The 27,971-nt window shown below is 46.8% G+C and overlaps 1 protein-coding gene and 1 pseudogene across 2 annotated transcripts in view; both read right to left on the bottom strand.

Moving 5' to 3' along the window:
* LOC135273059 (tyrosine-protein kinase ZAP-70-like) overlaps window positions 1-27,971 on the bottom strand; it is a 56,526-nt gene that overhangs the window by 10,559 nt on the left and 17,996 nt on the right. For both annotated transcript variants that reach the window (XM_064371919.1, XM_064371920.1), the window contains exon 2: window positions 2,863-3,023. In XM_064371919.1, the coding sequence (XP_064227989.1) occupies window positions 2,863-3,023 (161 nt within the window). The remainder of the gene's footprint in view (window positions 1-2,862; window positions 3,024-27,971) is intronic.
* Window positions 26,588-27,926, bottom strand: LOC135273060 (POU domain, class 5, transcription factor 1-like; annotated as a pseudogene).

The following is a 27,971-nucleotide window of genomic DNA, read 5'->3' as shown; positions in this document are numbered from 1 at the left end:
CCCAGCTACTCGGGAGGCTGAGGCAGGAGAATCGTTTGAACCCTGGAGGCAGAGGCTGCAGCAAGCCAAGATTACACCATTGCACCCCAGCCTGGGCAACAAGAGTAAAAGTCCATCTCAAAAAAAAAAAAAAAAGAGCTACCATTTATTATTAAAGTATTGGTTCTAAATTCTTCACATATTTGTCCTATAATCACAGCACTCCCCACAAAGTAGGTACTATCGTTATCTCCATTTTGCAGTTGAGGAAAATGAGACACAAGTTTATGTATCTTGCCTGAACTGCAGAGTTGGTAAGAGGTGGGAGGTGGAGCCAGGATGTAAATGCATTTCTGACTTTACAGTTAATTGCTACCTAGGACTACACACCCAGCTCTGTCACAGATTATCTGTGGAACACTGAATACACTGCTTATCCTTACTGTGCTCGGTTTCCTTATGTATGAAATGAAATAACTGGTCTAAATCATAAGTTCTTGACCTGAAAAGTCTCCAGCAATGAGGTTCAGGATCAACCATGATCTCGTATAACTGTCTGCAAAGTCTTTTAGGTGAATATGTTTGGAGGGATTGTGAAAGCAGCAGTCAGTAGGATTCCAAAGAGGTCTTCAGTCAGGAGAGGTTAGAAACACTTAACACGTCGGGCGTGATGGCTCATGCCTGTAATCCCAGCACTTTGGGAGGAGCAGACGGGCGGATCACCTGAGATCAGGAGTTTGAGACCAGCCTGACCAACATGGGAAAACTCCATCTCTACTAAAAACAGAAAAATTAGCCAGGCATGGTGGTGCACACCTGTAGTACCAGCTACTTGGGGAGGCTGAGGCAGGAGAATCACTTGAACCCAGGAGGCAGAGGTTATAGTAAGCCAAAAATGGCTGCCTGCATTCCTCTCCCTCAGGGAGTCCCTTTCCCACAGTGACTTTGGTTTTGGTGATGTGACTTGCTTTGGCCAATAGGACATTAGTGATATTACACAAAGGCTTGAACTTGCCCTCTCCTCTCCGAGTGTTCTTGGGAACCCTGCATCACCACTACACAAACAAGCCCCAGCCAGCTTGCTAGATGATGACTGCACAGGGCCAGCTCGTCCCCTTCGCCCAGGTGACACTGAGTTAATGGTCAGTCACGTGAGTGTGTCCATCCTAACCTATTCAGGCCCAGCTCAGACCCAAACCAGAAGTGCTTAGTTAGCTCACAGAATCAGAAAAGTGATAAACTGGTATTTTGAGCCAATAAGTCTTCGGGCTGTTTGCTATGTAGCAAAAGCTAACTGATACAAATGCAAAGGTTTCCTTTTTGAGAAAACAGCCCTGTCCCAAACTGTTCAGAAGCTGTGCTGGCAGCTGACTATTATCTGTAACATATCTAAGAGCTCCCTCAGAAGCTTTGGAAACTCCACTCCAATTAATAGTCCAGCCAAATCTGAATTTTTATGGTAGGGTGAGTTATTTCATCAGCCCACAACAGAATATTGGAGAAGGAGCTGCATCTTGCAAGAGGCCTGCAGGCAATCTACAGAAACTTCACATGGGTGAGGCAAATCAAGGGAAGTGGTCATTTCCTCCAAGTGGGTTGACCGAAGGAGAGGTAAAAGCCCTGGGGGAGGCAGGGGACTCAAGGGATTTGGCAGGCAGGGGCTCAGACCAGGAATTGTCCCCACAGATTTCTTGGGGGAAAACACTGGGCTTCCTGAGGTCATGGGAGAAAAGCAGGCACCAATTTCTCTGTATCTTGAGGCCCAAGTGACCTCAGCTGCATCTGGATCCCATTGGTTATAGAAAAGATCCCGTGTCCAAACCAGACAGCAACAGCCCTAGCCGGGCTGTCAAACACTTGCCAGAGTTTTAAAAAGAGCTTTTGAGAGATTCTTTTCACATTAACAAACTCACAAACAGCCACACGGCCTCAGCTGTGGCTCAGACACGCACATTCACCCACATATAAAAGCTAGTATTTACCACATTTTTCCTATGTCAGTTACCGTCCTATTGCTTCACTGCTTCACACGTATTAATCATGTACTCCTCATAGAGGACCCTGGAGGGAGGTACTGCTGTCAACCACCGGACAGTTAGGGGGACGGCTTCAACACTCTCCCAGGGATCCCACCTCACTTGGGGGAAAAGCTAAAGTCCCTGCCCTGCCCTCACCTCCTCCCATTCTCCCCCTCACTTACTCAGCTCCAGGCACACGGCCTCCACAATGTTTCTAGAACACGCCAAATAGACTCCTGCCTCCTCATCTTTGCACTTGCCATCGCATTTTCCAGGAACACCCTTCCCCCGAAAGTTGCATAGCTCACTCCTCAACTTCTTTCCTTTACTCAAAAGTCACCTTCTCAGGAAGGCCTCTTCTGACCACCTAATCTAAAATTGCAGCCCTTTCCCACCTGCACACAGGGCACTTAGCACCATCTGACAGCGTCTCTATTTTATTGATTCCTTTTCTTGTCTACCTGCCCCATGAGGACAGGCACTGTGTCTGTTTGGCTCACTGCCATGTCCTCAGTGCCTGGTACACAGTAGGTATTCAGTAAATATTTGTTGATTGAAAGAGAGGAAACTGAGGCAGGCAAACAAGGTCCACTACTTGCCCAAGGGCCGCAGCCAGCAGGTGGCAGAAGGGCGGGGGCAGATTCCAAGCCAGGCCAAGGGACCGACTCTGGAGGTCTTCCTAATCACTGCTACTACTTCCCCATGTCCAAGTCCCTTTGCACAACAGAAACGCACAACCCACGTGCACATGTGAACACAGGCACACCCTCACAGCCCACCTGCACACTCACGTCTGCCCCAGTCCCCAGGATCCCGGCCAACAAGCCACAGTCCTCACCGCACCCAAATCCCGGGCCCCACATACAGGAACTTGCCGTCGGTCTGCGTCCCAGAGTAAAGTTTGCGCTCGGCCTCCTCGCGCGTCAAGTTGCTGTGGTACCAGGGCATCCGCTCATGGGCCGTCGTGGCAATGAGCTTCTCCACCTGCGGGGCCTGGCTGATGATGGCCTGCTCCAGGGCCTCGCCCTAGGAAAGAAGCGGGGAGGAGGGTTGTAGGTTGTAGGAGTGAGTGTTTAACCCATTCATGCCTGAGGATGCAGTTTTTTGAATTTTTGCAATCAGACCTTGGCGATGACCTTGAGCAGTAGGATATAAATAACTCCCGCATGCTTAGCATTCCAATAATGGAATACCAGGCATAAATGGGTTTGATGGGGACAATATTTCAGTTTTGCAACAAGCAAAAGCTCTGGGGATTGGTTACATAGCAATCTGAATGCACCTACTACTCAACAGTACACTTAACAGTGGTTAAGATGATTATTGTGATGTTCTGTGTATTTTACCAGAATTAAAAGAATCAAAAAGTATGTTTTGGCAGGGCAGGGTGGCTCACTCCTGTAATCCCAGCACTTTGGGAGGCTGAGGCGTGTGGATCACCTGAGGTCATAAGTTCGAGACCAGCCTGGACAACATGCTGAAACCCCGTCTCTACTAAAAATACAAAAATTAGCCAGGCATGGTAGTGCGTGCCTATAATCCCACCTACTCAGGAGGCTGAGACAGGAGAATCACTTGAACCCAGGAGGTGGAGGGCCGAGGCTGCAGTGAGCCAAGATCATGCCATTACACTCCAGCGTGGGTCAAAAGAATGAAACTCTATCTCAAAATAAAAGTCAGTTTCCACCTTTCCAGAACTTATCTGTGTCCCCCTGTGCAGGCGAGCCACCTCATGGAGGACTGCTCGTTTGGGGAAAAGCTGCAGAATGTTTTCCATGACTCATGAGTCACCGTCCAGCTGAGACAAGAGACCCATGGAGCAGGCACCGGGAGAGGCAAGGAGATCCTTGGCCTCCCTCTGGGAAGATGGTGACTGCCACAAGTCGGGTACCCTGCCCAGAGAGCAGGCATTGTGTAGTGGGGTGGCAAGTTATCAGTGACAAAGGAAGGAAAGGAGATACAATTTCTAGGAAATGTGCCTTTTGGGGCTGACCTTCAAGAAAAACTGAGGGAGAAAACTCCAAGGTCAACAACATGAGAGTGAAGCCACCAGATGTCACCACAGCCTGCGCTCTGGTCACTGAGTCCCCAGACAGAGCAAAGAGTGCCTGCACAGACATGGGAAAGCTGGCTAAGACATGCACACGGATCCAGGACATTGCAGAATTCCATTTTCCTATGGTTAATATTTATGTCACAAAAATGCAGTAGCTACAGTTTAAGACTGATTCACTGACAGAGACATGTGACACTTGAAATTGTCCCTCTAAATGTGGATACTGTCCACATCTTACTGGACTAAGCATCCAGCCAAGACTTGGGAGACTTTCCGCAGGCCCAGCCGGTCCCTTCCACCTGCTCTCTCGAATCCCACCTCACAAGGTGCAGGCTGTGTTCTCCCAGGACAACCTGCTCTGCTGTATTCCCTGGGAACCATTTTGCCTTGGCTCCTGCCAGAAGCTGCCCTTTCCCTTCAGGCTGGTGTAGAGTGGTTACCTGAAAGTGCTCCCCATCCCAATAGGGTTGGGGCATGCAGAGATCCAGGTTTTGTCGTAAGAAACAGAAGACGGAGTGCCTTCCCCAAAGCGCCTTTTCCTGCCCAGGGCTGCGTTATCTCGGCATCATTCCCTGGGGCCGTCTGCACTTAGCTGCACAATGTTTCTCTTAGCTACCTCTATGAATTGCACACACACGCATTCCTGAGTGAATATGCATGCAGCAGTTCCTAATTCTAAAATCTTCTACAGGAAACTCTTTTCCCCGAAGATAAATATTAACCTATGCTCATGTTCTTAAGTTTTGCAATGCACAATAACTGAAAATACTCCATAAACAAGCTTGCATCACTGTTGTTGGTGGGTCCTCAGTAGGAACAGAACTGGCCCACCTCCCTGCTGCCATACAGGGCGATGGACTTCCTGGGCCAGCAATACCTGAACGCCTGCCGCATGCAAGCAGGATAGGAGAGCCTCGGATCCCACAGTCCACGTCTCTTGTACCACTGTGGGCCAAGTGCCCCTCTGGGATCCCAGGAGCACGTGATTAAATTGCTCAGTTACTTCATCCTAGGGGTTCAATTCAAGGGCCCAAATGCGAGACTGACTAAACTTAAATCCTGGCTCTGCCCTATGCCAGCTACGTCACCATGGGCAAGTAACTTAACCTCTCTCACCAGATTTCTGACCTGTACAGCAGGAATAATATAGCCACTGCATATTGTGACAAGCATGTATAATAGTTGCTGGTGTGTACTGCAATTGCTCAATGGATGTTAGTATAAGCCATTATTTGGATCACAGCTAATAATGAGAAGAGTTGCCTCAATGTGTCACTTGCTGAACCTACATGTCCTTGTGAAGATAGTCCTATCGATTAGAATTGCTGCCATCTTAAAGTGACACATTGGTAACTCTACCACTCTACTTTTGTATGTGCTGTTTTTCATTTTCTCAGCCCTTTTAAATCTAAAATTTTTTCTTAATTCTTTGTACCTATTTGGAGCCATGCAATAACTCTAAGAAATAAAGTTTTATTCTTCTAGGTGAGCCAATTCAATGTAATGACACCAAAAAGCTGTTTTCTCCAACATTCCCGCTGCCCTTCCACCTGAAATGATCCACAGAACTAAACTGTGCTCCTGTTTTTTCACCTGGCATGTCAGCCCCTTTGCAAGTTGACCCCAACTCGCTTTCCAACCTGACCCTCTGCTCTGGTCCCCTCTTCCTCATCTCTATGCCTTTGACCATACTCTGTCCCTAGCCTTGGAATGCCCTTTCCCTCCTCCCCAAAAGGCCAAATCCTACTTGGCTGCAAGGCCTAGCTCAAATCTCATCTGTTCTACAAAGCTTCCTCGGCCAGGGCAGTGCTGGCTGCAGAGAAGCCATGTGCTACGCTGGCTACCTAGTTGTAAGCCTCTTTCCAAATCCTATTTGGAAACTCATAGGTAACTAATCATGTCATGGGGATTCCTTGTCACTCTCTGAATGGGGCTCCCCATTTGTGTTCTCTTTAGAAGTCTGAGTCAAGTTAGTAAATTCACGTCACTGCTTCCTCCTGGACTCACTTCTTAAGAAAGTTCACAATAAGGAGGAAGTGAGGAAAGACTTTAATGGTAAGAGGAAGGTATCAATACTGCTCGCTTTGATTTTTTAGAGATCTTGGCCAACATGGCAGTCTCTCAGTCTCAGCAGGAGGGAGGATTTTACTCACACGATTCCCTGGAGCTTAGAGGTGGACTGGAAAATGCCACCAAAAGGCCTAGAAGCGAGATGATCATTGATTAGACCCAGGTGCCCAAGCCTGTGCTTCCTACCACACTCTGAATCCTTACCTGTGAAGACCTAGTGCCAAGTGACCCTTTCTTTTCTTCAATCTATCTGTTCTGTCTACCTGTATCTATCTGTTTAGAGATAGGAATCTTGCTATATTGCCCAGGTTGGTCTCCAACTCTTGGCCTCAAGTGATCCTTCTGCCTCAGCCTCCCAAAGTGCTGGATTAGAGGCGTGAGCCACTATGCCCGGCTCAAGTGACCCTTTTCAAACAGAAAAGCTCCAAACCGATTTTTAGTTTCAGTTATTAGCACCATGCCAGTCTTGTCTAGCTTAATTTTACTATTTCCTTAGCACTCCATTGTGAATAGCAAAAGTGAGTGTAACAGAGACAGCAGTTAGACGCTGAGAGGCAACAGGGTAAGAAATAAGGACACCTTGGCAGACTTGCTCAAGAATTTTATGATGAAAATATCTGGTTTTAAATTCCCCTAGAGAGAAATTGAAAACAAAAAGAAGGAAAAAAAAAAGTCTTTTATACTTCCCAGAAAAAAATACCAAGGCTAATCTTGTGCACACAGAAATGTCATACATTGCAGTAAAATGTTGATAAACATGCAAGATTAGGCCCACACACTTCCTTTCTGGTTTGATATTTTTCCATTTCAGAAACATTCCTAACATGGGCTGTGCTTGTTGTTTAGCTCCAAATGTGTCCTTTTTGAAACTTTGGTTGAGCCTTAGCGGCAAGTGGCCTGGAGGGAGCCCTGGACCCCTCAACTAATGGAAGGTGGCTCTGGGTGGCAGGTCACCCAGACTGAAGCAGCTGGCTCTCATCCTCCCTCCTTCACACCCCAATCCACCTGGGCTGGGACCAACCATTCTTCAAATCCACACAATTTCACTTCGGAAATGGACTCTTGTGTCATCCATGCTCAGCATTATGAAAAGATATTCTATGCTTTAAGCTCATCAGGCTTCCAACTGTACATTCTTTCAAATCCTTACAAATGAAGATGTGGAAAAATGAACAGCAGAAATGACAGCTCTGTGTTGGCCCTTCACAGGTGTTCCCTAGACGTTAACTCACTCAGTTCCCCTGACAGTCCCTTGAGCTAGGAACCCCAGTTTATAGACGTGGAAACTGAGACTTATAGATGGCAGGCCTTGTCCCCTGGTGCAGCTCGTTGAAGGTGGAGCCAGGCAGATTTGGCTCCGGGGTCCGGCCTTGGTGCATGAGGCGTCACTGCTGGGCGCTGTGCACTCTGCTGCTGTGCCTTGTGGCTGAACTTTTGGTTTCATGCGCTGACAGGTCCTTCTTATGGACTTCATCCAGACAGCTTTGCTCCTGATCCTAGGACCCTGCTTGATTAAATTCCCTTCAGAAACAGATTTTTGTCTTGTAGGAGGAAATCCAAATAAATACACGTTTTAAGTGCACGTTACAAACTCTGTGAACAAATTCTACATGGAAGATTTAAAAAGGTAATTTGCTCATTGAGAACTTAAAAACCATCCCAATAAATAAAAAAGCACCAGGTTGGCAGGCTGGACTGTGAGAATGTGACTGGAGTAGGCGCTCTTCCCAGAAAAAGGTCCAGAAAGACCAGCGGGAGAGGCCTCTGTCACACCAAGGACAGAAGGAGGAATTTTTCAGACCTGACCTTACACCTTTCACTAGCTTTGGTCAGAAACCTTCCAAAATATACCAGGGACATCTAGATTTAACCTGAATGTGTGGAAACCTTCGTCTCCTATTTCAGAGCTCCACCAGGTTGCTTTCTGCCAAAATACCAATGAACTTTTCTGTCCATTACCAAACATTAACTGATACTTTTACAGCATGATGGATAAACTTGTGTCAATTTGATCATCACTTCAATGTCTCCTATTTAATTAACTACAAAAGCTGGAAACAGAGTTTGAGAAACGACTTGAGCCTCAATTCTGCAATGTAATCATCACCGTCTAAAGGGGCCCGGGAGAAGAGTAGGGGCCTTTGAATGAAAGTCACTTGATAGAGGCCAGGTGGTCATCACCTCTTACTCTTAAGGACTGACCAAATCTGGCCCGAGAGTTGCATAGACAGGGCCCTGCCCGAGGCTGCAGGTGACAGGCAGCATTGCATGCTGGGAGAGGACCTGCTGGGTCTGGGCTCCAATTGTATCTCAGCTACTTCCTAATTCCGTTAACCCTTGGCAAGATCCTCATCCTCTCTAGGCCTCAGCAGCTTCACCATAAAATGGAACGAAAAAAGTTCCTACCTAAAGGGTGTTAGGAGGAATTTAGATCATGCAGTTTAGGCATTTACAATATGCCTGGAACAAGTCATCATGTGATACACAGTGGTTCCAATGACTACCACTGGAAACGAAACCCTGAATGCAAGTTTTTGATCTGCAGATCTTTCGTTTTTGTTCATTATTATTTTTTTCTCTTCGTAGCACCCTCTAAGTACAAGGGTAGGTGTGGCAGTCTGTCCGATTTCATGGGATTGCTGGCAAAGTCATGGAATATTCAAAGTCTGAGTTAGGTGTGTCGCCCAGGGCTGAAAATCACCAATTTGTTAAATGCACAGTATTAATAACCATCTCTGGAGTTATTGGTTAGCCTATTTTTTTCTTTTTTAAGATGGAGTCTTCATTGTCACCCAGACTGGAATGCAGTGGTGCGATCTCAGCTCACTGCAACCTCCACCTCCTGGGTTCAAGTGATTCTCCTGCCTCAGCCTCCCAAGTAGATGCAACTCCAGGCACACTCCACCATGCCCAGCTAATTTTTGTATTTTTAGTAGAGACGGGGTTTCACTATGTTGGCCAGAATGGTCTCGATCTCTTGACCTTGTGATCTGCCAGCCTTGCCCTCCCAAAGTGCTGGGATTACAGGTGTGAGCCACCATGCCCGGCCTTAGTTCCAAATAATTTAAATCACCTTTAAGATCCCATCTTGTCGTTTAATCCCAAAACACGTCAACTGCAGCACTGCAGGACAACCACAGATGCACAGGCTAGAATGGCTGATGGCCTCACGCCCATCAATCACACCAGTGTGGGGACAGAGGGAGACCGCATCCTGCGTGCTACTGCTCCACCATGCCTTCCCTGAGGGAGTTCTGAACACTTCTACACCTACAAAATGAAAACACCCACTTTCGCTCATGGCAGGGTTCTTCTCTCTCCTCCCAAGTGCCGATCGCTGTTGACTCTTTTGGATATCTGAGGTGCCTATGACCCCCCACCCCCATGCTGGCCTTTCCCTTGGCGTCCAGCAACTTCCATGAATGACTGGCCACCTCCTTCTCACTTCAGTCCTGCCTCTCTGTGGGGTTTCTCTGGTGCACTGCAAGAGGACTCTGTCCCAAGAGGCTTGCACACTTCCTTCTGCTTCATTCATTGACTGCTGGCTTCTTACTGGTTCCAAAAGTTGTATTAACCCAAACAGACAGGTCTATTTCCTTGTTGACTGACAAGCTCCATATTTACATACTACAAGGACATTCTGACATTAATTCTGTTTAGCCATGAAAAGAAGGCCACTGCTTCTGCCACAGATGTCCCTCACCTCACTCAGGACCATATGCCTGGAGGATCTTGAGGCTGCAGACAGAATCGGGGCAGTAAAGGCTTGGGTCATGAAGTCTGAGTACGAGTGTGAAGTCTTGAGTTCACACCAGGTGTGACACTACCCATGAGCACTGGGTTGGACCTGGGAGACCAGATGCTTCTCCAGACCCCTCGTGACATCCCCATGCAGGGGGCATGTTTAACTGCAAGAGGAAAGCCAAGACTCCCAGGAGCAAAGCAGTGATCAAATCTTAGAAAAGGGAGAATGACAGCTGGTGGGGAGAATTTTTAAGTAGATGTTACAAGAGAGCTATAGTAGTAGGGTTTTCTAGAGAAGTAGAACCAATAAGAGATATACATTGATTTATTGCAATGATATAGCTCATGCAATTACAAAGGTAAAAAAGTTCCAAGACCTGCAGTCAGCAGGCTGGAGACCCAGGAGAGCCAATGGTGCAAGCTGCAGTCTGAAAACAGCAGACTCTATAGACCCAAGAAGAGCCAATGTTTCAGTCTGAGTCCAAAGGCAGAAAGGACAAATGTCCCAGCTCAAGCAGTCCAGTTGGAGGAGTTCCCTCTTCCTCAGTCTTCCTGTTCTATTCAGGCCTTCAACTGTTTCGACAAGGCCCCTCACATTATGGAGAGCAACCTGCTTTAACTCAGTGTACCCACTCAGATGTACATCTCATCCAAAACACCCTCCCAGACACACCCAGAACACATGACCAAATGTTTGGGCACCACATGGCCAGTCAAGCTGACACATGAAAGTAACCATCACAGGAGCTAAAACTGAAATCCACAATTCAGGATGACAGAGGAAATTCACTTGACTCACCCCAAAGTCAAAATGCCAGCCTAGTCTCCAGGAAGACTCAGTTCTCAGCCACTAGTGAGAGCACATGCATTTTGCTTCAGATGGTCATCTTGAGGAAGTGACCTCAGTATAATGCAACCTGAGATGAACACTTAATAAATGTGGCTTTGATAAAATTCTCATGATAAAACTACACAGAAGAACTCAACGTCTCATGTTTCCATTCACCCAAGCTCAAGGAACTTTGTACCTCATGGCATCTGAGTCAAGAGAACAGCTTACCAACTCAAGCCCTACGCTGACGGAGGAGGCAGACTGAGTCACAGAGACTGAGTAACTGGCCCTCGGCACAAGACAGGAGTAAACTCCTCCTAATTAGCCAGTCTGATTTTTTTTTTTTTGGCAATATTCTACTGGGTGTTTTTGACTGCAATTTAAACAGCTTTCAGTACTGGAAGTGGTTTAACAAGCAATCTTGGGTCAAAGTATTCAGCATAAGGCCTCACAGAAATATTCAAATGTTTTTTAAAAAAAGAAATGTTCAAATGTTCCTCCCTTGGTGTGTTTAGTGGTTAGAACTCAGGTTATTAAGTTAAGCTGCCTGGGGTCAGATCTCAGGGCTACCATTTAGAGGCTGAAAAACCCTGAGTTAAAGTTGCTTTGATCTTTGTTTTCAGTGTCTTTACCTGTAAAAATGAGGCTATCAAATATGTATACACTGTCTATGATGTGCAGGCTTTTAAACAACCTGCCAAAAAGACAACAGCATTGTCCCCGTTTCCCAGTGGAGGAAATGGAGACACCACAAGATTAAGTGACTTGGCCCACACTGCACAGGCTGAGAAACCCAGATGTGAATTCAGGCCGCCTAGATGCAGTCCCCAGCATCCTCTAGCCTACCGCATCTCCCTGTGGCTGTTTGTGAGACGGTAAACTAAAATGAGGAGGAACCTATGTGCCCAGAACAGTTCCTGCTCTGTAGTATGCCCATCAACAGCCTTCATTGACTTGTGACCGTGGAAATGCATTTTAAACTATGGCAGGCTAATAAACACCATGGAAAACACAATTCTATGCATTCATTGATGGTCTTCTAAATTGTGGGGTGATCTAAATCTAGTAACACTTGAAAAAAATTTATATAAATGCACAATAAAACGTTCTTTGAGTTTGGTTTTGTTAAAGTTTAATTGGTAGACTTTAATTGATAGGAATTCCTGTACTACTAAGACTTCCTGCAAATGTTTTTTGGTTTTTTGTTTTGTTTTGTTTTGTTTGTTTGTTTTGTCTAAAACACCTTCAGGATAGTGTTTTTAGTATTTTTTACTTTCCTTTATTATTATAAGACACTCATTAGTAGAGTCAGCACCAAATATGTGAGATGTATTTGGAGTTGTTTTAAAGACAGTTCTCCTGATTCCAAGCCCAAATTTTGATTTATTACCTTCCAAAATATGTGGAAGGGAGTGCGGGACTTAAGTTCAGCGCTAAGTTCACTACTGCGTGGAGGCCAGCCACACATTTCAGCTAACAGGGTTAGCCTAGTTCCATTGAAAACCCCATTGGAGATATGAAAGTAAATATGACTGATTCATTTAAAATCAGAAAAACACTCAATATTTTCTTCCCTCAATTTCTGGTAGGCAAAGATATCACATGAGTGTGACTTAAGAAAAACTTAATCTTTTTCATTTAAAATAAGCCATTTTTTAAAAACCAAATGGTTCAGTTACTAAACGTCTATCCGAGTCAAGGAGCGAGGTCACACTGCAAACTCCACTTATTTCTACTAAAGAAAAATAGCCCGGACACCCCCGCGCAGACCACCATGCCAGGACAACCCGCTCGGGAGTCGGGCCTGGAAGCAGGGGGACAGCGTCGCCTCCCTGCAGCCGCCGGCTGGGACCCGCGGCCAGCCTTTGCCCAGGCTCGCCCGGCCCCTGCCCGCATGGCGGTGCCCCACCTGGTGAGGACGTGGACTGCAGTCCTCCCTCTGGGGATGGGTCGGTGGGCTCCTCTGAGCTCCGGCGCCCCCAGAGTCTACCCCCCTCCCACTGCTCCTCTCCCCTCTCCCCAAGGTCTTTCCACCCCGCACCCCCAGGGATCGGCGCCCCTCTCCCGGGTGTACCTCACAGCTCAGCTCCTTTCTCCCGGCTTCTCCCCGCACGGTTCGGCTCCCCTCTCCCCGTGGTCTCCCCGACCCCAGCTCTGCTCTCCTCTCCCCAGCTCCCCAACTCCGGCTCTGCTCCCCTCTCGCCCGGTCTCGCACGGGGATTCGGCCGCCTCTTCCGAGCCCCGGTGCCTAAGCCCCTCGCCCTCCCTCCGGGGCGCCGGGGGTTGGAGGTACTCACGGCGCCGAAGCGGGCCGGAGACTCCGGACCGGGCGGGCGGGCGGCTGGTGACTGCAGCTCCGGGGCCGGCCGAGTGCAGCCCAGCGCGGCTCCCGCCCTCGAGAACCCCCGCCGTGTCATTTGACCATATAAGGAGACGCACGCCTGCGCTCGCTGGCACCGGGCGTGGGGCGCGGGGGACGGGCGCCCCCAGGCCTCGCGGTCGCCGGGCCCCCGCCCCAGGCTGCGGCGCTCCCGGCCCGTCCCCTTTGTTCGCCAGGGCTCTTTCTTCGTGCCCTCCGGGTCCTTGGAGCACCGTGGTTATCCCGAGCGTCGCCTCGGGCGTGGGCTCTCGGGCGCGAGTTTCGGACGAGGCCGGGGCGCAGTGGCAGGGGTCTGCTCACGCCGGGACCTCTGCCTGCTCCCAGGAGCGGCGGGTAGTGGGGGGCCGTGGAGGGGGAGCTGGCGAAACCCGAGGAGGGGCGGGGGGCGGCGGAGGGAGGAAGGATAGGGCCACTTCTCAGGAGGCCTGTGCCTGGCATATATTTGCATCTTGGACTTTTTTCTTTCTTACCCTGAAGATGCTTCTTCGTGAAATGAACCCCACAGATGACCGTAAAGAATCCTTTGTGCCGGGCGCGGTGGCTCACGCCTGTAATCCCAGCACTTTGGGAGGCCGAGGCAGGTGGATCACGAGGTCAAGAGATCGAGACCATCCTGGTCAACATGGTGAAATCACGTCTCTACTAAAAGTACAAAAAATTAGCTGGGCATGGTGGCGTGTGCCTGTAATCCCAGCTACTCAGGAGGCAGAGGCAGAATTGCTTGAACCCAGGAGGCGGAGGTTGCGGTGAGCTGAGATCGCGCCATTGCACTCCAGCCTGGGTAACAAGAGCGAAACTCCGTCACAAAAAAACAAAACAAAACAAAAAACACCTCTTAGGGCTTCCAACTCTGGACTCAGTAATTTACCAGAAAACTACGAAATGTCAGTTTCTGGAGTGGGGGAGGGAGAGTGGAGTAGAGGTAGACTAAACATAGACTAGACTCAGGAACTCTAAACAGTTGAAAGTATTACTTCCTCTGTCAGTTACTTCACCTAGGTAAACAGGAGGTAGAAAAATTGCAGCCAGTGGGTCTGAGCTGTACAAATGCTGAAATTTCATTCTCTGGGAGAGGCCAAAGGCAGAGCTTCTAGGAGTGTGCTTGAAACTGCCACCCTGTGGTGGAGTTGTGAGGGGGCTGCTGGTGGGCTAGATCCATCTGTGCAGGGACAAACAGTAGCCTCCTACCTGGATGAGGGCTACCCCAGGGGGATTAGGATGACCTCATCATTGCCAGGAAGAAAGTGAACACATGAAAATATGAGCTGGGAGGGTCAGACCTCCCTAAGTTTGTTACCCTGACTGACCACTGCCATTAAGATTTTTAAGCATTTTGTCACCGTTAAAGGATTTCACACAAGCTGTTCCTCCCACTCAAACCTTGGCCAAGAAACTGGTGGATGATTTGCGCTTGATTCAGAGGTAGTCGTTCTTAATTGCCTCACATGGTTGGAAGGTGAGAAAGTGTCTAAGATCATAAAGGCTGGCGGGAAGGGGTCAGGAATGATCAAACCAGCTCCCCTCCTGGCAGCGGGGTCAGGAGGTAGGACCCTGCATGTCTTCTTATGACACAGTAGCAGATCCCAGGGCGGTGGCTCAGAAAGCTGGATTCGCTTTTTCTGAAAACACTATTTGCCCAGATCCAACAGGAAAGTCTATGGAAGATGACTCTACAGGCAGGGTCTGCACCTGCCTGTGCCCGTGGGCTGGGTGCAGTTGTGATGGCAGACCCAAGGGCCTCCAGCAAACAGGAGAAACTTGATCTGGTTACAGCGATGATCTTGCAGGATTCAAACTTTGTTCCTTTGCCTGTCAGACTTTCAGGAAAAGCTCAGCTTTCCACAAAGGGCAGGCTTTTTTCCTTCCCTTTCGGCTTCTGCCCTGCTCTGGTTAGGAAGGAACATGCTTGGCTCTCTCTCGAGATAGAAAATTTCCATATCCCGTTTCTTCCCTCTCTCCTTTTTCACAAACTGATTTATTGGATGTAAATAGTGTTTAAAGCCTCAAAACATGCCTGACTTTGAGCCAAATCCACAAACAACTCCATGATTCCGAGTTTCCCATCCGTGGTTAGAGTTTATTTGGAGCACTGGATACAAGTTTCCAGTGTGGCTTTGATACCGCATTAAGAAAGGCTATGTTTGGTGCATCAGTGACCAATAAAATGAAAGTGTTCACACTCACAGTTCATTTGGGCTAGTAAATGTTGCTGGATGGTTTCAGACGAAAAGTATTTCTAAGGTAGACTCTAAAAAATTTTGCTTCTTGTTTGAGATCTCTTTGTCTCTAATTTCAGTCCTTTTCAGCAGCAATCTATTCATGTGTCTGCTTGCCTTCTCTTGCAGTTTTACTTCTGTTTTTCCTCTGTCAATGATTCCGAAATCCATTTAAAGGAAGTATTAATGTCCAAAGTCTGTGCAAACCTAGCAAAATTCTCTTTTGAATGAACTATTTGCTTCCCTAAAATACCTGAAATACCAGGAATTTCTGAAATGGGAGTTTTATGCCTCACTTATTTTTCAGAATGTTTATTTTATTTATTACTATTATTTTTGAGATGGAATCTCACTGTTACCCAGGCTGGAATGCAGTGGGGCAATCTCTGCTCACCCTGGTTCAAACGATTCTCCTGCCTTGGCCTCCGAAAGCGCTGGGATTACACGCGTGAGCCACCATGCCCAGCAAGAATGTTTATTTTAAACCACACTGAAATCTGTTAGTCTTTGTGAATTAACTTTATGAGTCAACATTAAAAATTTGAAATCCCAGGTTCTCTCTCCACTGCCACCAGTCATTTTGTGCTATTTCAGCTTTGATTAGGGTCATTAACAGAAAATCCAAATGGTCTGGCCAGAAAGAACCTGGACTGGCCAAGCTCTAGGAGGGAGGGGCGAACTCCAGGCGCAGGAGCTCCTATGGAGCAGTGTGTGTGGCCACAGGTAACACCCTTCACTTTTTGTGTCTTCTTTACCTTACCTGTGAAACAAACAATGTACCACCTCTCTTCTTACTTTAAAGAGTCACTTCCCATTATCTATTTTTTCTTCAAGCCATTTTTATGGCTGATTGACAATTGAGAATGTCTCCTGTGGCTAATTCTGCCCCATGGTACAGATTTGTGTGTGATGAAAAGCTATGCTTTAAGTTCTTCTAGAGAGCAAGTTTAGGAATATCCTTCATGTATTTCAGAAGGTGCTTTAAAATTGGACCTGGAAGTCATAACAGAGCTTCCTGGAACAACCAAGCTTCTTTCTCCCTCATTGCATAGTAGTTGACTGCCGAAATACCAGAAACAGATTTTCTAAAATACCTGACCTTCAGCATCTCCTGGCAAGACTATTTGCCAAAAATAAAAAACCTTCAAAAATTCTGGGTCATCCTAACTCTATAAATATCTCTGAAATCATATGCAGAGTCAGAGATTCTGAGCAATTACTCCTCAGTAAGACCAGAAAAGTCACTGTCTCCACGGGGGCTAGAGGGGGTCCAGCGGTGAATCAGTATCAGATATCTCAACTATTCATGTAGCCGTCTTTAAACTTGAGGGCTTTTTCTTTTCTTTTCTTTTTTTGCCTTCCTTTTAATAACTTGAAATTTGATTTCCATTTGGCACATGGCTGTAATGTAATCTAGCTAACATTTTCTGGACTCAGTTCTGTTTCCCACCCTCTTGGCATGGAGGGTCTATCTGTATTGCTGTATTGCTTCTGGTCCCTTGAGTTTCCAGGTCAGGCCAGAAGCAGATGGAGAGAATGCTTGAGAGGTTTTCTTTTTCTAAGAATACATTTGGAAAATGATGAGGACACGGAAGCAGATACTGCGATCCTGTGCAGGAGAGTCTTTGAGAACCCTCCCCGCTCATTCCCTTTGCACCTCACACCTTCCACCTTTGGCCAGTGAGGGGAGACACCTTTCATCCTGTGACTCCTGGAACTCCCTTCCTCACTCTCTTCCACCTGGCAGACTCCTGTTTATCCTTAGATCAAATAAAGTATTCCCACTAGGAAGGCTGAATGGGTAGCCATCATAGCCTCATTTTTGACCAGTCCACACCGTCTTTCCCATATTTATAATAACAGAGGAAAGACTGTGAGCAAGAACTGAGACATTTGTATCTGTGTTCACAGCACTTTGTAACTTTATCAGTATCACTGAATTTAATTCAGTTTCCTTGAAAATGCCTAAGCCAATAAAAGGCTGCTATCCATTGGCTCTATATGGCCCTGCTCAGATCAAACACATCAGGCCCATTTCCCATTTAGGCAGTTGAATTATTTGGGCTTTGCTCTGAGATCCAGTTGGCAATTAACCTGAATTAAAGCAAAGCCAAGAGTCTGGCCTTCCAGATGTCAGCAGATGCAAAGTGGGAATCTCTGCCTGAATTAATGGAAGTAACCCCCAGGTTATAGCATCCACAGGTACAATGAAGAGCTGAAAATGAGGCTGCAGGGAAGTGTGCATGTGGACGTTCTGAGGGTGGTGCTTCTGTCTCAGAGTCCAGCTTTTCTTCACTAGTGAGGGGCTGCTTCTCCTTCCCCAATCCTTCTCCACCACCACCAGCACCACCATCAGCCTAGGCCTTAATCACAGAGAAGATCACTCATGGAGGGACTTCCTTGAAGTCTGCATTCTGCAAACTGAAGCCACCATCTTCATTTTTAGGAGTCTATCTGGGGAATTCATGTCTTTAGTTTCTGCTTGGGGTGTGTTGATTTTCTAACAAATGCTTAAAAAAAACTTTCTGTACAAATGTCACATACAAAGTTAAACAAAAATTCTGTCTCCCAGAGAAATTGCATAAAGTTTCTTTCATCTCTACCAGCATGAGTATGTGTCATTTGTGGAAGCAGGCCTACTTGCCATGACAACAACTCTTCTGTGGCTTTGCAGAGGCACCCTCCACAGTCGGGGTGTGCTTTTGCTAGGCAGCCGGCAGGGATGGCCCACATAGGACCATTGCCTTTCAACCCTACCTATTTTAAGGTGGATTCACTTGGATTGAGAAATTGGTATTTTCCCCTCACTTGCACATATTTTGGATGTGTAAATATTTTCAAAAGATAGATTAGACTAATACATGCACACCTTCCTTGACCGTCAGCATCCGAACCCACAGGGATGACTGGGAATTTCCAAGTCATGTAATCCTAATGTTGACGTGAGCATGCGCAGGCTGCCTTAGAACACTGTCTGGCCAACGCTGGAACCAGCACTTTGGCACTTGCAGAATCACAGCCTTCCTTTACGAGAAGAACACCTTCACCCAGCCAGTTGGCTTTGTATCTAGAATTCATTTATTTTGGACAGGTCTTTCTTCCTCATTTACAACTGGCACACGGATGCAGAGAAAGGACAGCAGGTCCTGGCTGGAGCAGAACTAATGGGGCAGACAGTTAGCGAGTACTGCTGATGGCCCGGATCCTAGATGTGGAGTTTGGGGGAGCAATCATTCATCATCACTACTACGACCATGATGTTCATCTTATCAGTATATTTCAACTGCTGATAGGGTGGCATTTTTGGTGTAGGAAGCTGAGACCTGGAGTGGGTTTAGACTCAGAGTCTTGAAAGATTACTTTCTTTCCCTTTCCATCTGAAGCTCTCAGAAGAGAGGCAGCAGTTTCAGAGGGACCCTACATCCAACGTGAGACCAGGCTGAGCAGAGGGGAGACCAGGCTGAGCTGAGGAAGCACCAGGCCATGGTACCCTCTCTGTGGGTGCAAGAAAGCAGCAGGAGGTGGCGGTAGGAATGGCTGAGGGGAGGGGCTGTGGCCCAGTGGAGGAGAATGCCTTCAGGCTACGAGGTTTTAGCTCACAGAGAAGGAACCTCAGAGTCCACCTGGGAAGAGCAGGCCCAGTGAGAACAACAGGAGACCCTCTGCAGGAAAAATGGGCAAGTGAGGGAAAGAAAGACTATGGGGAAAGCAAGCCAAAGGAAGTTTTTGTTGGGGAAATATTCAAGGATTCTGTACTTGGCAGGTGTGCAATTTATATGTGCAAACACGGCGCTGGGTATAATTCACCTGCTGATTTCTGAAAGTCGACAATCGTTTCAGAAGAAGAAGGTGAAGTTGCCCCCGATGGTCTCCCGTGATGCCCATGTGTGGCTGTGGCCATTCCAAGTAGGCCCTGGCATTATAAGCCCAGCAAGATAGCCAGATAGGGAAGGAGAGGGGAGATTTGCCAGCTCTTCATGTCAGCCTCCAAGTTAATGGTAGATTTTACATTTTTGTGCAATAAAGGCATTAACATAATTAACAGCTTGGTGCCAGTTTAAATATGCGTGTGTGCTTAGGAACAATAATACCACTTTGTTCATAGTTTGAGAGAGCCCCATTTCTGATGTGCTAGTAAATAATGTGATATTATCGTTCACATGCCCATCTAGCCTCTTTGTCCCAGAAAAATAACACAAAGGGGTGACATAAAATCCACCTTGGAGCCATCTTAGTGCTAGTTGTTCTTGATTCCCCTGAAGACCTGGAGCTGCCTGTGTGAATCAGACTGGAAAAACACGTGGCTGCACTTTTCCACGAAGCAGGTAACAAAGCCACAGTTCCTGCCTGGGAAACCTGCCCTAGCATCTCCGCCAGGAGAGCAAGCCGACTCATGCCTGGGCTCCCACAGGAGCCCTGTGCCAAGTTCACCGGAATGAAGGGACACTGCTGAGGATCAGGAATACCAGGAGCTCAGCCCAGTTACCAGGCTGGGCTGGGGATGCTGAGACGACTTTGCAAACTCAGACAGAGCTGAAAACTGAGTCTACCATCCAGAAGGCAGGACCCAGACAGAGTTCAGGAGTCACACCAGAATCAAGACACAGGAGAAGTTTGCTAACTTAAGTCCAACCTAGAATCAGATTCAGAGCAGAAGGGCAGCGAGACAGTTTTGTTTCCCAAAAGGAATCAGGCAGAGGCCAGAGAGGCAGCTTGCCAGCTGAGAGAACCCCTGGGCAGTCTTAAACCCAGGCAGGTTATTGGGAGTTGCTTCACCTTCTCGTGGCAACATTAGGATTACATGACTTGGAAATTCCCAGTCATAACTTGCACGCCTGCTTTCCCTGAGCAGATAACCCCACACAGCTGCAAAATGAATTGTTTTCTCTTCTTCTGGAGGGTCCATGACCAGTCTCTTGGCAGTTGGAGAGGTGAGGGTTAAACTGAATGGGAGTCTGTGTCAGGGGCCATGACCTATTTTAATGGAGGGTCTCTGACAGCACCAGTCTCTCAGTAGATATCACCTGAATGGTGCTAAGCCACCTGTTAGCAGATTTAGCAGGGTGATGCCTTTTGAAGTCTAAAGTTTTGACTGCTCATCTCTGGGAAATGTGTTGCATCCTATGCTATTATTTGGTGGTGGCGTCCAAAACCAACACTTTGGTCTTTCTCAGACGAGAAGGATTCTTGGCACAGGCAAGCAGAGGGAAGTGTGTGGTATGTGCGTCTTCCTGTATCAGCTTGTGTGTTGTGCTGGAAACCTGAGGTGTCCTCACTGGTGGACAAAAATGCTGCCAGATTTAAGGTGAGGAGCAATGGAATGAGTAATCCTTCCAGAGAGAAGTTAGCAGTGCTGGACCCTTGGGGTGGCAGTCACAGCTGCCAACATTCGAAAATGGACTTAGTTATTCTAGGAAGCCAAGTGCTGCACGTTGAGCCAACCTCAGGGGAGACGTCATGGGGCCAGTACATAGAAGGTTTTTAAGATTCTACATTCCATTTCATCATTTACAAAATGTCCGCCGTTTTGACCCTGAACCTACAGCTTGCTAACTGAATCTTCGTGAAATTTAAAAGGGAGAGGGAAACAGTAATGAGACCCAACAGAAGAGAAGTACCAGTGAGCCTCTGTGGACACAGGTGTGTATATAACCATCATCATGCTAATCTCTAGATCCATTATTTCTTGTTTCAGCCAAAAAACAGATTCTAAAATTAAGGCAGACTGACACCCACTATGTCCTAAACTGTAGACACATTAAAGGTTATCAGCACAATTTCCTAGTATTGTCTTTGAGTTTGATTTAAAATGTAACTTTTTAAGATAAAAACTGTCAATGCTGTCATATACCGAGTTTTTTTTTTTTAAAAAAACAAAGTATAATGTACAATGTTTTTTCCCTCATTCTTTTTCAAGCACAGCTTGATAAACCTTGTCTCTTACTCCTGGTTTTAGATAAATTCTTTTTTTCTACTTACCTAGAATCCTGACCTTAGAAATGAAGAATTTGTAAATGGTCCTGAACTTAGGACCTTTTTGACTTTAAAAGTTCTCATGGTTCCCAGCACTTTGGGAAGCCGAGGCGCGCGGATCATTTGAGGTCAGAAGTTCAAGATCAGCCTGACCAACATGATAAAATCCTGTCTCTACTCAAAGTACGAAAATTAGCTGGGCATGGTGGTGGGTATCTGTAATCCCAGCTTCTCAGAAAGCTGAGGCAGGATAATGGCTTGAACCCGGAGGCGTTCAAGGGAGGCGGAGGTTGCGGTGAGCTGAGATTGCGTCATTGCACTCCAGCCTGGGTGACAGAGCAAGACTCCATTTCAAAAAAACAAAAAAAAAGTTCACAGGGTGTCCTTCTCCTAGTACTTGGATTGAGTAGAGTGCCAGGAGAAAACTATTCAGCAGGAAGTTGTTTGCTAAGTGACTCATCCTCACAATGCCACCAAGGTGAATAAATCTCAACCATCGCTTCTAAGGCTTAAAGTCCAGTGTGACTGGAAGGGAGGGAGCCAGTTGGGTAACGATGAAATTCCATTTAGTTCTGGTCAAGGTTAAGATATGGAAAGTATACTCCCTAATAGAATCGAAAGCAGGGTTTGGAAGAAATACTTGGACACTCATGTTCACAGCAGCATTATTCACAATAGTCAACAGGTGGATGCAACCCAAGCTTCCGTAGATAGGTGAATGCCTGAGCAACATGTAGTACATCCATACAATGGGCTCTTATTCACACTGAAAAAGGAAGGAAATTCTGACACACGCTCCAACACAGATGAGCCTTGAGATCATTATGCTAAGCTTGAACGAGAATTGCTTGAACCCAGAAGGCAAAGGTATCTTAGATAACCAAAAGGTATAATCATCAGGAAAATAGAAAAAACAGGCTGGTGGTGGAGATGAATTCAAATTTGACCAATTGAAGCAGAAGCAGTTTGGGGACAGCCATCCAAATAGAAAAATTTCCTAAACTTGTAGAAACGTGAGATTCAGGGGGAAGGTTGGAGCTGGTGGTATGAACATAGGGGTCATTAGCCAAATGGTAGGTAAAAATCAGTAAAGCAAAAGAGCAAATAAATAAACCAGGAAAGTGAGTGAGGTCATGCAAGAAAGAATGTGAATGGTTAAGAGTGGGTCGAAGGTCAAGTTCCAGGGCAGCCTAAGGTTTAGGGGGCAGTATCCACAGAGGTGACTGAGAAGGAAGCATCAAGGAAGGAGAGGGAGAAAGAGCCAGGAGCCAGTACAGTGAAGTCAGTGACTGACATAGCCAAGGAGTGGTGGCCAGGGGCTGCTGGGAGTGTGTTGCATGTGGCAGCACAGTGGCTGTTGGTGACATCTGGATGTGCTCAGTGGCATCATGGGGACAGAAGCACATTGCAGTGGGCTGAGGGTCAGTGGCAATGGAGGGTGTGGAGATGGTGGTATAAGAGGTCTAATGGGAAAAAAGGAAGAAATTCTACATAGCTCAGTTCTACAGGTAAGGAAACTGAGGCCCAGAGAGGGCAAATAATGTGTTCAAAGTCAGAGTTAATGGTGCAGAAGGACAGGATGCAAATCAGGACAGTGTGTGATGGTGTGACTGCTCACATTTCCTGGTTCTGTCCCTTCCACCAGGCTGCCTCACGGAGCAAGGCAGTGATCAGTTTCTGAGCTCTCATGACCCATCCTTAAAGCTTCTCCTTCTCAACTAGCACAAGAAATAAAATAGTCAAAACAGCCAGGCGCGGTGCCTCACGCCTGTAATCCCAGCACTTTGGGAGGCCGAGGTGGGGGGATCACGAGGTCAAGAGATCGAGACCATCCTGGTCAACATGGTGAAACCCCGTCTCTACTAAAAATACAAAAAATAAGCTGGGCATGGTGGCACGTGCCTGTAATCCCAGCTACTCAGGAGGCTGAGGCAGGAGAATTGCTTGAATCCAGGAGGCGGAGGTTGCGGTGAGCCGAGATTGTGCCATTGCACTCCAGCCTGGGTAACAAGAGCGAAACTCCGTCTCAAAAAAAAAAAAAAAAAAATAGTCAAAACAGAAAAGCAAAGCCTCTCCTCAACCCTCTTCCTTATTTCTTCACCCTCCTGACAAAAATGGACTGAACATTTTCCAAGATCAAGAAGCATAAAGCCTGATTTCTTTTTCTAGTCAGGCTAAGGAAACTATTTTCTTTCCACTTTCTTTTAAAGAAAAGAGGAACAACACCTCTCCATGGAGCTATTCTGGCAGTTAACAACCAAGCTAAGTGCTACTTACCATATAACTTTGTAAGATATCAGAGAAAAACAGTTTACAAAAATATTTTTACAGGCGGGGTCTTGCTCTGTCACCCAGGCTGGAGTGCAGTGGCACAATCACAGCCCACTGTAACCTTAAACTCCTGGACTCAGGTGATTCTCCTACCTCAGCCTCCTGAGAAGCTGGGACCACAGGTGCGCCACCACACCCAACTAATTTACTTTTATTTTTGTTTTTGTAGAGACAAGGTCTTGCTATGTTGTCCAGGCTAGTCTTGAACTCCTGCCCAAGCAGTTTTCTCACTCTGGCTTCCTAAAGCCGTGGAATTACAGATGTGAACCACCATGCCCAACCCCAAGCTGTTTTTTTCCTATTGGATGCTCACAAAACAGAACACTTCTGTAACCCCAGATGAGTGTGATTTCTCCCCCATATACCAAGCAATTCTGCAAGTGATTCTCCAGGAGACACCAGCTGGGTGTCCTCAAATTCAATTCAATTCTGACACTATATGCCCAGAGTTAGATCCCACAGGTTGAGGGTGCAGTCCCACAAGACTGCTGCCCCAAACATCAGATGCCACATCCAAGTAGTAGGTTGTCACTTATACTTCTGACCAACAGGCTATTAATTGGGGAGGGGAGTCCTAGAACCCCTCTTTGGATTCCATTAATTTGCTAGAGCAACTCACAGAACTGAGGGAAGCACTTTATTTATGTTTACCCATGTATTATAAAGATTTGTGGGATACAGAACAAGGCAGGGGGAAGGCATGCGGTCACCACCCTCCAGGAACCTCCACATGTTCAACCATCTGGATGCCCATCTGAACCCTGTCCTTTGGGTTTTCATGGAGGCTTCATTGCATAGGCCTGATTGATTAGACCATTGGCCACTAGTGATCAACTTAACCTTGAGTGCCTCTGTCCTCCTGGGAGGTTGTGGTTGGGGCTGAAAGTCCCAACCCTCTAGTCATGCCTTGGCTTTTCCAGTGATCAGCCCCCATCCTGAAGCTGCCTAGGACTCCCCAGCCACCAGTATTTCATTAGCATACAAAAGTACTCTTATCACTCAAGAGATTTAAAGCCTTTTTGTTTTGTTTTGTTTTTGAGATAGAGTCTCACTCTGTTGCCCAAGCTGGAGTATAGTGGCAGGATCTCACTCAGCTCACTGCAACCTTCACCTCCCAAATTCAAGCAATTCTCCTGCCTCAGCCTCTCCAGTAGTTGAGATTACAGGTGCACACTACCATGCCGGGCTCATTTTGTATTTTTAGTAGTGACAGGGTTTCACCGTGTTGGCCAGGCTGGTCTCAAACTTCTGGCCTCAAGTGATGCACCTGCTTTGGCCTCTCAAAATGCTGGGATTACAAGTGTGAGCCACTGCACCTGGCCAGATTTAAAGGATTTTAGGAGATGTACATCAGGAAACTGAAAGAAGACAAACTATCTATTGCACAATATCACCAGCTTCTTTAAAATTTCTCAGTAACCTAGGACTTACAATTTTCTCTAACACAACTGTAGTGTAAGTGATGTTGGCTTACATACCTTTTGATCCTGAAGTTATATTTGTATATGTTTGTTGTACACAAACACAGATGTATGCAGACACTAGAACGTTGTTTAAGGTAGCAAAAGTTGGGAAGCAATCTAAATGTTTATAGGTAGGGGGAAGAGTCAAGTCATTCGTCCATACAATGGACAAGCACTACACCGCTATAAATAGTGAGGCAAACTCTCTCTCTCCGGGCCAATCTCCAAGACAGGGTGCTAAGTGAAAGAAGAAAGTTCAAGTCATTGTGTGGAGTATCCTACCATTTGTTAGAAAAGGGTGCGTGGCCATTACACGTTTGGAATATCTCTGAAAGGATGCACAAGGAGTTGGCAATAGTAGTTGCTTCTGAGGAGAACTAAGGAAGACTTCAATGTGAAGGGAAGGGGAAAATCACTTTTAATTACTCTCTTCTGGTACCTTCTGAATTTTGCACCATGTGCATTGATTATCTGGTTAATAACTAAAATAATATAAAACAAATAAATAATTCACATCTCTTACCACAGCAAAGGCGGTTTAAATAATGCCTTTAAACAACTAAATTCAATAACACTTTTAAACAGAGATTGAAGGTGGCTTCACAATGGGCAGGGAAATATGTGACACTATTTGCAAGAAAAAAAACGCGTGTCTGTAAAAATAACATTAAAATGTGTTGGGAAACAGCCCGAAGAAAAGCTGTTCCTAAAATAGAACCAACAATAAATAAATAAACAAATAAAGTAAGCAATGCAAATTCCTTAAAAGCACAGAGATTCTGCATCTCTAAATTACTTCTTTGTGGCCCTAACCCCAAGTTAAGCAGCAGGGACTCCTTGGAACCGAATGGTACAACATGGTGGGAGCAGAGCCCAGAGGGTACAATTATCTAGATGCTTTTAGCAAAGAATACATCTATAACTCAGTGTTGTATATAATGGAAATATGTGGGGAATATTAACAAGAATTGAAACTGTGTGTGGAAACATATTCAATCAATTTCAAGTTTAATTAAACCAGCTACTCTCAGCCCCTATTCTCAAAGAGTGCCTCAAGTAGCACAACCCTATATATTCTTTAATACTATTAAGGATCCCAAAGGGCTTTTGTTTATTTGGGTTGTATCTATTATATTTATGGCATTAGAAATTAAAACTTAGGAGCTAACAAATTAATTCACTTAAATTTAACAACATTAAGTCTGTAACATGTAACACAGAATATTTTCATGAAAAATAACTATATTTTCCAAAACAAAACAACTAGTAAGAAGAGTGGTGTGGTTTTACGTTTTTGCAAATCTCTTTAACATTGAGCTTAATAGAAGACAGCTGGAAAGCTCAATTTTCATGTCTGCTTCTGCATTTGATCTGTTGAATATGTGGTTTTGGTTGAAATTTAAGAAGGAAATGCAATGTTATGCAGAAATGTAGTTGGAAAAGAGAAACATTTTGATAGCCATCTCAGATCATCTCTCTGTCTCTATAGATAGATAGATTTTGTTTGTTTGTGTGTGTGTGTGTGTTGTCTACCTACTGTGTTCCATGCTTCTTTATTTAAGAAAAAAGTGATACATGTGGGGATTAAAATCAAGAGCATCATTGAACTTCACCTTCCCTCTAACCAGTTGCCCCAGACTCCCCTGCCCTCACCCGTTGTGTTCCCAATCCCTTCCTTAGTGAACGAAGAACTTAATCCTAAAAGCCCTGGCACAAACCCCAGGTTCTCTTTCCCTAGCTTCTCCTCTCTCCCTGTCCCCCATTCCTAGAAGGACAGGCACCTCAGTTGAAATGCATGGGAGAGCCCAGAGTGGGGACAGAGACAGGGGGAAGGCTTCCCCCTCAGGGAAAGGGACCGAGGAGTACAGTGCAGTGAAGTGAGGGCTCCCATAGCCTGGGGTACCAAAACGGGGCCCTGGGGCCAGAGGAAAGGACACTGGTCCCCCTGAGAAAGGAGACCCAGCAGCCTCAAAATCCTCTCATTGTGCATAGTCACTGCTTGATCGCTTGCCCTTCTGGCGCCGGTTACAGAACCACACACGGACCACATTCTTCTCGAGCCCAAGCTGCTGGGCGATGTGGCTGATCTGCTGAAGTGTGGGTTTCGGGCACTGCAGGAACAAATTCTCCAGGTTGCCTCTCACTCGGTTCTCGATACTGGTTCGATTTCTCTTTCGGGCCTGCACGAGGGCTTCTGCTTTGCATATCTCCTGAAGATTTTCATTGTTGTCAGCTTCCTCCATCCACTTCTGCAGTAAAGGCCACAGCTTACACATGTTCTTGAAGCTAAGCTGCAGAGCTTCAAAGCGGCAGACGATTGTTTGGCTGAACACGTTTCCAAACAGAACCCCCAGGGTGAGCCCCACATCAGCCTGTGTATATCCCAGGGTGATCCTCTTCTGCTTCAAGAGCTTGGAAAATTGCTCGAGTTATTTCTGCAGAGCTTTGATGTCTTGGGACTCCTCCGGGGTTTGTTCCAGCTTCTCCTTCTGCAGCTTCACGGCACCAGCGGGGACGGTGCAGGGCTCCGGGGAGGCCCCCTCGGAGTTGCTCTCCACCCCGGCTCCTGCTTCACCCTCAGGCTGAGAGGTCTCCAAGCCGCCTTGGGGCACTCGCCCCAGTCCAACCTGGGGCCCACAGTATGCCATCCCCCCACAGAACTCATACGGTGGGAGGCACGGGAGTATCCCCCACACCTCAGAGCCTGGCCCAACCCCTGGCCCGATTCCTGGCCCTCCAGAAGGGCCCTGGAAGCTTAGCCAGGTCCGAAGATCAACCCAGCCCGTCTCCGGCCCCCCTGGCCCATCACCTCCACCACGTGGAGGGGGCAAGAAGGCGAAATCTGAAGCCAGGTGTCCCGCCATGGGGAAGGAAGGCGCCCCAAGCTGGGGGCCTGGTGAATAGATAGA

The sequence above is a fragment of the Aotus nancymaae genome, unplaced genomic scaffold (assembly GCF_030222135.1).
Source record: "Aotus nancymaae isolate 86718 unplaced genomic scaffold, 86718_ANA_hifiasm-v0.15.2.pri h1tg000221l, whole genome shotgun sequence".
NCBI classification, from domain to species: domain Eukaryota; kingdom Metazoa; phylum Chordata; class Mammalia; order Primates; family Aotidae; genus Aotus; species Aotus nancymaae.
Note: the sequence above shows the minus strand (reverse complement) of the source record. Positions and strands in the feature narration are given on the sequence as shown.